Source organism: Microcaecilia unicolor, chromosome 12, assembly GCF_901765095.1.
Source record: "Microcaecilia unicolor chromosome 12, aMicUni1.1, whole genome shotgun sequence".
In the NCBI taxonomy this organism is placed as follows: Eukaryota; Metazoa; Chordata; class Amphibia; order Gymnophiona; family Siphonopidae; genus Microcaecilia; species Microcaecilia unicolor.
The window spans coordinates 32812253-32824705 of record NC_044042.1 but is presented as its reverse complement, the minus strand read 5'-3'; the positions used below and the strand labels follow the sequence as shown (position 1 = coordinate 32824705).

Below are 12453 nucleotides of genomic sequence, written 5' to 3'. Positions count from 1 at the left end.
TCCCTCTTGCATGGCCATGTGTTAAGAGCAATCTTACTGCGTGGCCATGGCTGTTTTCAGCCTTTTTTTAGCAACTATGGTACAAAATGCCGCAGTGTGCGGCTAAAACGCCCCCCCCCCGCCGCTAGCGCAGGGCCCTTTTTACTGCAGCTTAGTAAAAGGACCCCTTAGTTTGGTGGTCTAAATTCAAGAAGCATAGAGAATCTCTAAGGGACAGGAAGGAATTGTAGAGTTAATTAGTTGGTCTGGATGGGAAGACTGAATAGGCCAAAGGGCCTATGCCATCATTTTCAATGCTTCCATGAAAGCAGATAACAAAGCAATTCGTGTACACAGAAATGCAGTGTGGCTCACTGTGGCAGGATCATTATACTTTGCTCAAGGAGACTTGAAGCTCAGAGGATTAAAGAATATAAGAGCCCCTACTAGGTCAGACCGAAGGGCCATCTAATTCAGTATCCTGTTTCCAGTAGTGGCCAGTCCAGGTCACAAATACCTGCTAGCGTCCCAACACATAGCAAGATTCCATGCTACTTAACCTTAGAAATGGCTTTCCCAGTGGCGTAGGAAGGGGGGGCAGTGGGGCAGAGAGAGCAAGGAACCAGCGGAGCCGACGCAGCTCCCAGCGACGTGCACTCGGGGGCGGATCGGCCCTCTCGCCTGCTCCTAAAGTAAGAATGCGCTCGGGGGGGGGGGGGGGGGAGGGTGCGCTCCGAGGGGGGGCGCCATGTTGCAACCGGGGGGGGGGGGGGTGCGCAGTGGCGACCCGCCCCGGGTGTCAGCCGCCCTCGCTACGGCACTGGGCTTTCCTCAGGTCTACCTTAATAACGGTTTATGGACTTTTCCTCCAGAAATTTTTTTAAACCTAGGTACATTAACTGTTTTACCATTGGCTTCAACAATGAGTTCCAGAGCTTAACTATACATTTTAAATGTACTACTATCTAACTTCAAGGAGTGTCGCCTAGTCTTCATATTTTTTGAAATCGATTTGTGTTTACTTGTTCTACTCCACTCAGGATTTTATAGACCTCTGTCATTTCTCCCCTCAGCCATCTCTTCTCCATGCTGAAGAGCCCTAACATGTTTAACCTTTCCTCATATGAGAGTTGTTCCATCCCCTCGATCATTTTGGTTGCTCTTCTCTGTACCTTTTCCAGCTCTACTATATCTTTTTCGAGATTCTGTGACCAGAATTTATTTTATTTATTTATTTATTGCACTTGTATCCCACATTTTCCCACCTATTTGCAGGCTCAATGTGGCTTACAAAGATCTGTTATGGCATCGCCATATCAGGTTAAATAATACAATTGGTGTTATAAAGAGGTTAAAGAAGACAAGAGGATTTGTTCAAGTAGTTGTAGAAAGATACAATCTGAATTATGTTGGATAGGTGTTGTGTTATAGTTAGTTAGGGGTTCTCGTGGTAGGCTTTGTTAAAGAGGTAGGTCTTCAGGGATTTGCGGAAGTTGATTAATTCGTTGACCACAATACTCAAAAGATGTGGTCTGACTATGCAGCAATACAGAGACATTATGATATTATTTGTTTTATTCTCTAATCTTTTCCTAATAATTCCAAACAGTCGGTTTGCTTTTTTTTGGATCCTGCGAGCTGTATGTTGAAGAAGGAAGAACGTGAGAACCAGTTCAAGAGAGGAGCCTTTAAAGGTGTCAGATACATAGACTGGATGGAGGCTCCTGGGGTGGAGTTCTGGGAAATGGGTAAGTCTGGGTCTCCCTGGAACCTATGCTTGGTATAGTGAATCCCTTGTTAAGACAATTACGGGGCAAATTTTCATACATCCTGCGTAGATACAAAGTCTGTGGTTGTCTTGTACCTGATTTTGAGTGGAGGAAATAGCCTAATGGTTAGAGAACCAGGGAAGTCTGGTTTAAATCCCCCTGCAGCTACTTGTAATCTTGGGCAAGCCACTTAACCCTCCAATACCTCAGGTACAAAATTAAATAATAAACCCTCTGGGGACAAGAAAATACCCACCGTACCTGACTGTAACTTGCCTTGAGCTACTCTTGTAAAGGCATGAGATAAATCCAAATACCGCAATGCTAATTTTCAAAGGGAAAGTATCCTGTACAAAACTATCCACGAGTACCAAAATATTCACTTACTTTGCAGCTACATTTTACGTAGGTAAAATTTCAGTGTAAAATAATGGATTTGGATTTGAAAATACAATCTATATGTGGTATTTTCTTCCTCAATCTAAACATGCCTCAGGGAAAGCCTTTTAAAAGCGCACACACTATGGAAGATCACATATACTCCAAGCTGAATTGAGGGAGGGCAATTTTCCAGGCTAAATTGTTTCAAAGATTGCCTGTTAACAGAAGGAACAGCCCGTGGGCTCAGAAAGACACAAGAAATTGAAGCTGTGGCTTCCTGCGCTGGCCTGCACAGAGATTTCTAGTTGCTAGAAAGGACAGCACTGTAGCCAACTTCTCAGACCTACAATAAGGATAAGTGGCTTCTTCCAGTGAGGTTATTTCACGACTTTCTGGCTTACAGGTTGCCAAGAGCTTTTTAAAAGAAGCAGTGAATGATCAAGCTGTGGAATTTGATGCCAGAGGATATGGTCAAGGCGGTTAGTAATATCTTCTAGATATTACGGTCTAATTACTCCCAATTATATCTGATATCACCATATACACCTTTTAGAACGTCGGGTGTTGATCTATGCATAGCCCCTGACACAGCCCTTGTGGCTGAAACACGGCCTGTGCCGGGCATTTTATCTGACTGTGATTCTGCAATAAAGGATGTTTTGGACCTATCACCGATCTGCTTATCTTATTCCCACATATAAACCATTACTAGGCTTGTGAAAGCCATAGCTTATCTCTATGCATGAGCAATAAAGAATTAATATCCTTCTTGGGATCTTGTTACGCTCTTGGGACTTGGATTAAACACTGACAGTGAGAGGATGCTGGACTTGATGGACCACTGGTCTGACCCAGCATGGCATAGTTTGGAGGAGAATTCAGAACTGGCCACATAACTGGATGTAGCCAACATGGGGTTAATTGTATAAGTAGCCACCTAGTTTTAGGTGGAGGTTGGAAAGTAAGACCAAAGCTGGGCAGACTTCTACAGTCTGGGTACCAAAAATGGCAGAAACAGATCAGGATCAAGGGAGGCTGGAGTGGGCTTGAATGGAAACTCCAGTAAGTTGGGAAGAAGGACTGGTGCCAGGCAGACGTCTACGGTCTGTGCCCCAAGATCGGCAGGAAGAGACAGAGATGAAACATAGCAGTGTTTAATCATAATGAAGTGGAACCTGTGCAGAGTGCCAGATTCAACTCTGGCCACTTTGATGGGCAGACTGAATGGACCATGCAGGTCTTTATCTGCTGCTATTATAAGAACCAGGACTCAAGCTACTAAAAAGACATATAGTACAAATATTTTATTGTGTCCATGTTTGCAAGTATATATTTTTAATATTTTTTTTGAGTACCCTCAGATATATAACCCACTGTAAGTGCAGACAATAAAGCCTCCAATCAGTGGTATAGCACTTCTTTCATCGGGTTACTCATATAACTTTTTTTGAGAGGGTGTTTTTATATATGCAATTCATACCCCATCACCCAAGTGCTATAGGTATGCTTAAACCTTTCATGCAAACAATAAAAACATGAAACACAGTGTACTTAGCTTCAAAAACGTCTTGCTGGAAATAAAGCCAAGCTGAAAGTTTTTTTCTTCCAAAGGACGCCTTCCCCTGAAACCGCCCGACTCTGCGGGTTTCAAACAGTTTCCTCAGGGACTAGGGTTAAGGCCATGATCTCATTCTTCAGTGGAGGAGTGGCCTAGTGGTTAGGGTGGTGGACTTTGGTCCTGAGGAACCGAGTTTGATTCCCTGCACAGGCAGCTCCTTGTAACTCTGGGCAAGTCACTTAACCCTCCATTGCCTGCCATGAGTGGGAAAGTGTGGGGTACAAATGTAACAAAAATAAATAAATGTAAATCCTTAAAAAACACTGCGAGACCACATTTCATCTGGAAAAGTAGCTTATATAGGCACGTCTTTATAAGTTCCTCAGGTATCTGTCCTTGCACACCTTCTTTTTTCAATCTACACCTCTTCCCTGGGCTCCCTGATCTCATCTCATGGTTTCCAATATCATCTTTATGCTGACGACACCCAGCTTTATCTCTTCACATCACTGCAGAAACCCAGGCCAAATTATCGGCCTGCTTATCCGACATTGCTGCCTGGATGTCCAACCGCCACTTGAAACTGAACATGGCCAAGACTGAGCTTATTGTCTTCCCTCCCAAACCCACTTCTCCTCTCCCTCCACTCTCTATCTCAGTTGATAACACCATCATCCTCCCCGTCTCATCTGCCCGCAACCTCGGAGCCATCTTCGACTCCTCCCTCTCCTTCTCTGCGCATATCCAGCAGATAACCAAGACCTGTCGCTTCTTCCTCTAGAACATTAGCAAAATTCACCCTTTCCTCTCTGAGCACACCACCCGAACTCTCATCCACTCTCTCATTACCTCTCGCCTTGACTACTGCAACCTACTCCTCACTGGCCTCCCACTTAGCCATCTATCCCCCCTTCAGTCCGTTCAGAACTCTGCTGCACGTCTTATCTTCCGCCTGGACCGATATACTCATATCACCCCTCTCCTCAAGTCACTTCACTGGCTTCCGATCAGGTACCGCATACAGTTCAAGCTTCTCCTACTAACCTACAAATGCACTCGATCTGCAACCCCTCCTTACCTCTCTACCCTCATCTCCCCTTACGTTCCTACCCACAACCTCCGCTCTCAAGACAAATCCCTCCTTTCATTACCCTTCTCCACCACCGTCAACTCCAGGCTCTGCTCTTTCTGCCTCTCCTCACCCCACACCTGGAACAAACTCCCTGAGCCCATACGCCAGGCCCCCTCCCTGCCCATCTTCAAATCCTTGCTCAAAGCCCACCTCTTCAATGTCGCCTTCGGCACCTAACCACTATACCTCTATTCAGGAAATCTAGACTGCCCCAACTTGACATTTCGTCCTTTAGATTGTAAGCTCCTTTGAGCTGGGACTGTCCTTCTTTGTTAAACTGTACAGCGCTGCGTAACCCTAGTAGCGCTCTAGAAATGTTAAGTAGTAGTAGTAGTAGTAGTAGTAGCTGCAGTCAAAGCAAAAAGTAAGTCCTGCCAGAAAAACTCAGGGGTTCTTTTACGAAGTTGAGGCGAAAGGGGGCCTGAACTGGCGTTGGGGTGTGTTTTTGAAGCGTGCCGAGGCCCCTTTTTACCGCAGCGGGTAAAAGGCAGGTTTCCCTTTTCTTAAAGAAACGGCTGTACGGCAAGTGAACCGCTTGCTGCATGGGCATTTGGGGGGCATTTGGGCGTGTGGCACTGCCCAATTACCACTGGGTGGGTACACACTGGTACTACAAAAATTGAAATATTTTTTCAGTGCCAGAAATGCTATGCACTGGGAGAGGGAACTACCTCTGGGCTGCTGCGGTAGCCCAGCGGTACTTCCCTTTTAGCGAGCGGTAAGCCCACGTTGGGCTTACCGCTGCATTGGAAAAGGGCCCCTCAAAGAGTCATCAGTGCCTACTTGTATCTACAGGAAGGGTGGGCAATGCTTCAATAGCCGGTTTCACCTGGGTAAATTGTACCTTAATACCCTCCCCTTACCTGACCCTTACTTCAAATCGTATTTGTCTACCCCCACCGGACGTGCCGATCACCTTTACGGTAACATGTAAGCCACATTGAGCCTGCTAGTGGGTGGGAAAATGTGGGATACAAATGTTACAAATAAATAAATAAATGACTTCTGGAAATTATCCTTGCACACAAGAAAGTTTAATAATTAAAAGCATGATGTCTTTGGGTGGGAGGTGATTAGGGCTCTAAGCTTAATTGAGTTGGAGGGAAGGCATAATGTTGAAGGCTTGCCTAGGGTACCCAATACCCCTGCAATGGCCCTGGACAGACACGGAGGATCCCCAGTTGTGGAGAAGTGAAGGAAAGACAGATATCAAATCAAGTTTGTGGTATTGCAACAGGGCTGGAGAAACCGTAGATTAAATGAGCCATGTGGTTGTCATTTGCCATTATGTTCTGTGTTTTTTTTTTCATTATTATTAATTTTCTAAAGTACACAGAAACAATACTATTACATTCACAGGAGATAATGGATACAAAAGCAAAAGGAGCAATAATAAAGGAAATTATCGTTACAATCAATCCATTAATCTCTCCCAAGAATAGAGAAGAAAAAAATAGAAGAAGAAGAAGAGACTTAAAAAAAAAAAGCAATTACTCAAGGAAATAGGATATAACAGCCTATACTGATACCTATAACTTGGTTCATTCTTGAGAAGAAAAATCCATTATTTCTTACAACTAAGAAGAAAGGAGCAGCTTGACCCCCTCCCCCACCCTGGGACTGCATTCCTAAGAACGGGGCCTTTTTACCAACCTACCGTAGGCACTAACGTGGCTTTACCACAGCTTAAAATGGTGTACTGTGAGGCACTGAGGCATCCCATGGTAAGCTGCAAATGTGCATGTGCTACCCATGCGCTAAAAAATATTTTAAATTTTTTATTTGAGGGGGGCTGTATTTGGTGGGGGGGGGGGGGGGGATGGAGAATGGATGCTTCTGCACTAATCAGTTAGGGCCCTGTATACTAAGTTGCACTAGATGCACGCTAACATTTCTAGCACATGCTAAGCATTAGCATGAGTTAACCATGTAGATGCCCATAATGTAGGAAAATGCTCTCTGAAAAAACAATCTTATTTATTTAAAGTATTACATAGTACACCTTCAAAATATTAGGCAGAAAATTAGAGTCCAGCTCAGAGGTCTAGCCTGGACGATTTGAGGTGGGCCTGATCCCACAGAGAGTGGCTCTGAAAATTCATCTCTTCCCCTGCCCTCCTTGCCCCTCTTGCCCCCCATCAAACCAAAAGAAATACTGGCGCTGGCAAGGATTCGCAAACCCCGCCAGCCGAAGTCCTCCTTCCAGCAGAAGGAACACTTACACCCTGTGCCATTCCAGGAGTGGTGATGTACAGGAGGTTATTTTAGAAAACTGTGCATCTTTAAATAGGGGCATTTGCATATGTATATTAATTGTGTAGAAAGCCACTATTTGCACAGATAGATCCAAGTAATTAGTTATAAAGGAGGAGTATTTTTATTTATTTTTGTTACATTTGTACCCCGCACTTTCCCACTCATGGCAGGCTCAATGTGTCAATGGAGGGTTAAGTGACTTGCCCAGAGTCACAAGGAGCTGCCTGTGCCTGAAGTGGGAATCAAACTCAGTTCCTCAGGACCAAAGTCCACCACCCTAACCACTAGGCCACTCCTCATCCCTACTTATAAATGAATTCATTAATATATAATGAAGAGACTGGTATTAAATAATGAATTCAATCTCACATTTTCCCTTACTAAACCATAAGGTATACATTGCACCAATATTGGTTTAAAAAAACGATTGAATGAGGGGTCTACAGTTTTAATAGCATCTTACAGCTATATTAGCTGAGACCACCGGTGATCACTGAGACCCATCACAGGTAGATCCAAGGCATCTAAAGTTTCCAAGGGACCGTATTATGAGTAGGCCGGAAAAGTATGTGCATATTTCTGATTCTACAAAAGCAATATATGTAGGCATCGAAAAATCTGGAGGTCATCATTTGCACCTACTCACAAGGGTAATTTCCAGCTAACTGTAAGTCTGCATAAACAATTGAGGGGAAAACTGCTCTTACCTCACAAAATTGGCTCACAGGTAGTTGTAAAATTGGCACTCTCATGTTCAACCTCAAACGATGCCATGCTTGTCTTATACGTATTGCTGATTATTCCCATGGGTACATGTGCATTTCCTGGCATCCTTATATGTATTTTACAAAAGGCTCCTGACTGGACATCCCACTTTCCACTCCACTCCCTATGCAAAATCAGGAGTTTCAGATACTGAAAACATTTGTCAGTTGAAGAGAAATGGCGGTCCTACCATTAGGCCACAGGTGGCACTTTTGTAAGGCGGCATCGCCCCCCGCCCTTCCCTCTCCAACACCCTTCCCCGAAATTACATTTTTCTTTTCTTGTTTTTCAAAAGAAAGCAGTGGTAGTGAATCCCATAGGCTGCCCTACTGCCGGTCCCGGCCCTTCTCTCTACTACGGGCAGCCTGCCTCCGAGGAAACAGGAAATTATGTCAGAGAGGCGGGCCACCCGCAGTAGAAAGAAGGAGCCGGTCCAGCGACAGGGCAGCCTATGGGAGTCGCTACCACTGCCTTCTTTTGAAAAAACAAGAAAAGAATAGAAAAGGTAATTTCGGGGAAGGGGATTGGGGATGGAAGGTGGAGTGGTGGGGGGGGGGGGGGGGGGGAGGTGGCGGAGAAGCCAGGGTGGCAGCTCATTTTCTGCCTCAGGTGGTAGGTTGTCTTGGGCCACCCCTGGTTAAAAGCAAGTGTTCTCAACCCAATCCTTGGGACACACCTAGCCAGTCAAGCTTTCATGATATCTACAATATATACATATGAGATCGATTTGCATCTACTACCCCCATTCTAAGCAAATCTCTTCCATACATATCCATTGTGGATATCCTTAAAACCTGACTGGCTAGGTGTGTCCTGAGGACTGGGTTCAGAACCCTTAATTTAGAAGGCCTGTATAAACAGCAATTCTTAAATGAATGAATTTTCCTTTTAAGACAGCGCATTCAGTGATCCTACCTAACTGGATAGGGCATTGAATATCTGGCATAAAGATAGCAGTCAGTATTAAATTTATCTGGTTAACTTGAAGGCGCTTTTACAGAGCAGTGGTAAGCCCAACATGGGCTTACAGCTTGCTCTTTTGGGACTGCCGCCAGCCCAACGCGGCCGATGGTGGTAGTCCCACCCCGAGAACGTGCCATTTCCGGGGGAAAAAGAAGATTCCCGCATACTGCCCAGTTACCCACTGGGTTAAGCGTGGGAGCCCTTATTGCCACCTCAGTGGGTGGCTGTAACTGCCCCCCCATCGCATGGCCATGCGGTAAGAGTTCTCTTACCGCATGGCCATGTGTGCTGGGGGTATTTTTACCCGCTGCGGTAAAAAGGGCCCTGGTGCACAGAAAAAACAGTCCCCGCCGCCAGCGTAGAGCCCTTTTCCCCGCAGCTTGGTAAAAGGGTCCCTTAACTGCTTACATCTCACCACTTAATATAACTGGTTAAATTTATCTGCGTAACTGTAGACACACTATCTGTGCAGCCCAGCTTAAGCAGTTAAGTTTAATCAAACACTGCTGAATATCAAAAGAAATAAAGAAGAAGTATATGGGGGGGGGGGGGGGGGGGAATTCATCAAGTGGCATTAGGGCTTTAAGTCGCATTAAATGGCCCTAATGCTGCTTGACTAAAAATAGCACGGTGATATTTAAGTTGCTGCAGGTTACACAGTAATGAGATGCAAAATATGCAAATGCAATGATATACTGCAAGTCATGTTAGGGTTATTTTACTGTCCAAGAGCATTGATGCTCTCAGGCCTGCAGATTTGGTTCCTCCCCATGACTTTAGACCCCCTCCCCCCCCCCCCGCATATGGCCCCACCCCCACACTGGGGCTACTTTTAAAAATCATTGGTGGTCCAGTAGGGTTCAGGGGGGGGGGATGTCCTTCTGGGGTCTGGGAGGGTTTTCCGGGGGTCTGGAGGGGTCATCTTAAGGTCTTGACAGGAGTGATGTCAAGTCCTGTACCGGCTTGAAAATGGTGACTCCATCACTATATGGAAATATGACCCCTAGTATAGTCACCATTTCGAAGCTTGAAGCTGGCACAGAACTGGGCAGGTGCGATTGGGCATCACACCTGCTGAAGATCTCCAGACCCCTGAACAACCCTCCTCCCCCCCCCCTCGGAGTCCCACAGACATCCCTGGATCCTCAGATGACCACCCTGGACTCCTTAAGACCTGCCCAGACAACCAATGATTTTTAAAGGTAGCCCCGGGGTGAGGGGGAGCCTTATGCGGGGGGGGGGGGGGGGGGGGGGGGGAGAGCCCTGAGATCTGCAGTCCCAGGAGCATCGGACTACAGCTTTATGGTCTGATGCTCCCAGGTGCTGGGAATAATGCTGCTTGCGAGGTGTCTTGCAAGCAGCGTTATTGTTCTAAGATGGGATTCAACAACGTGTGCTACAGAGATCCTGCAGGTTGCTGAATCCAGTAGTACATCATGTTGCAGTAAAAGGCAAACTTTTACCGCACCTTGATGAATCCCCCTCCCCCTCCCCACAGAATATCAGCACTGTGTGGCTAAACTAAAGCATCACTCCAAGTACCACCTTCACTTAATCAATTAAATTTTGCGACTAGATAAAATGTATACAGAAAAGGGGGGGGGGGGGGGGGGGAGGGGTTAAAAAACAAAGTTACCCAGACAAAATTTTCTGACTGTCACTTTCTTATGAGAACTATGTGCGATCTTTCAGGTCAGAAGACCCTGCAACATTTTATCCCACTTCCACACAAAAGAAACAAAGCATCTACAGCTGCGCTACCCATTGCATTCAGAGCGTTCTTCAGCATGTGACACGCACAACACAGAACAGAGGAAGAGAAACTAACATTCTGCTTTGGCACATATGAGGCAGGCTGTGGTGCTGTTGAAGAAATGAAGGAGTGTCGCCACTGCAATGCTGATGTCTCTGTTGCTGGGATGTAGATTCAGCGTTGTAAATCTCTGAAACTGGAACTTCAAAAATTCCTCTGGACCAACCTTAACATGAGGAACCTGAAGTAGAAAGAAGAAGAGAGATCAAAGGCAGGTGAGGAAGAGTGCAATGCTGTACCATGAGAGACACTCCTCTCAAAGAAGTGGCTCTCATGGTACGGCATTGAGAACGACAGGATAGGAAATGAGTGACCCTAATGGTATACGAGCTCATTGTCAGAGAGTGTATATAAGGGAACCCTAGTCCTCCTTAAACACATTCCCCCACTGTTCCACCTTAACAGATCCAGAGCTGGAAAACCCAGCCAGTAGGGTGGGGTCCAGGCAGGGACAATAAAAACCTAGACTTGGGGAAAGTCAGGGAGGCCCAGGACAGGAAGAAGTAGACTTCCAGACTACAGCTCCACCTACAGGTATGTATCAGGAACATTTTGTTGCTCAGCTATTGGCTGAATAAAGGAGATTTTGTATTTTCTTGAAGCTGCTTCAGTTTGTTTACAGCAGGTCTCCCAGAGGCCCAGGGCTTGAATTCTCGCCCATGCTACTACAGTCATTTTAGACGTTTTGGGTGCATTCTCCAGGAGTAAAGAGCAGGATTTATATATCTAGTTTGCATGCATGTGTAAGAAAACTGGTATTTACAAATAGAGATGGCCCAAGACGCACAGATTTAAAAGCAGTATGTTTTGGGGATGGTTAGGGCAGGTCATAAAAAGATGCATGCATTTCCCATTATTACGATGGGAACAACGCTCAACTATTTTCCCATCAGCTTTTGTACCACCTCCAAGGCTTACATAAGCTTCTCATTTTGGCCAGGGTTGAAAGGTTTCACTGAGGAGGAAATTGTGTGTAGCCTTCCAGTTCTTTCTTTAGCCTTTAAAATGTAAAATGCTACCTTTCAAGGTTTTGCTCCTTAATTGGCTGTACTTAAAAGTATAAGTGTCTGGAATATTGGCACTTCTATATATAATTGTGGAAGCTGGCTCTTTTTCAGCTTGTGTAGACTCTTGAAATCGATGTCCCTGGTATATATGCCAGTAATTAAGGAGGCAATTCTATAAATTGGCACCAATAGTAATGCGACACTTACCCGCATTACTGCTGAGAAAACTGGCAGTTAGGCACATAAATACACTAAGCGCCATTCTATAAAGGCGGGTAGAGATATCCAATGAGGTGAGGAAGTTCCGAACTCTGACCGAGCTGATCTTGGATGCTCAGGAGCACGTCAAGAATCCAAATAAGGGCAAGAAACTCAAGGTTGACATGGGGATGTGATTGGAGGGGGGGGGGGGGGGGGGGGTTACTGTACTTTCCCTGCACAAAGTTTTTGCAAGATTTTCTGAACAGGGAGGGACCAAGTGGCAGTGCGAGTTCACAGCTGATGGCACACTGTGCCCCTCTGAATGAACTGGTTTAAAGTTTGGTTTGGATAAAGGTATTCCACCTCTCCAGAAGAGAGGGAGTTGCTTCTAATGAGACCAAGAGAAAAGATTTAAGTCTGTGGTGTTAACTCCACCCCAGCTCAGAGGCAGAAAGTGCAGAGGATCTATAGCAGAAATAATCAGGTCAGGGACGTTCTGAGCCTAGAGACTGCATTGGCTGCAGGGATAAGAGGTTTCATTCCCCAAAGAGAGTTGTCTCCAGAAGAAGCTGCAGGGTAGATCCAGTGTCCTGGAAAATCTTCTGAAGTAATCAAAAATTCATCAAAGA

The 12453-nt window shown here is 45.5% G+C and overlaps 1 protein-coding gene across 1 annotated transcript in view; it reads right to left on the bottom strand.

Annotated features, from left to right (window-relative positions):
- Positions 1 to 12453, bottom strand: part of GRIK4 (glutamate ionotropic receptor kainate type subunit 4) — a 233672-nt gene that overhangs the window by 106193 nt on the left and 115026 nt on the right. Inside the window, exon 4 of the mRNA XM_030221274.1 lies at positions 10632 to 10797. Within this exon, the coding sequence (XP_030077134.1) occupies positions 10632 to 10797 (166 nt within the window). The remainder of the gene's footprint in view (positions 1 to 10631; positions 10798 to 12453) is intronic.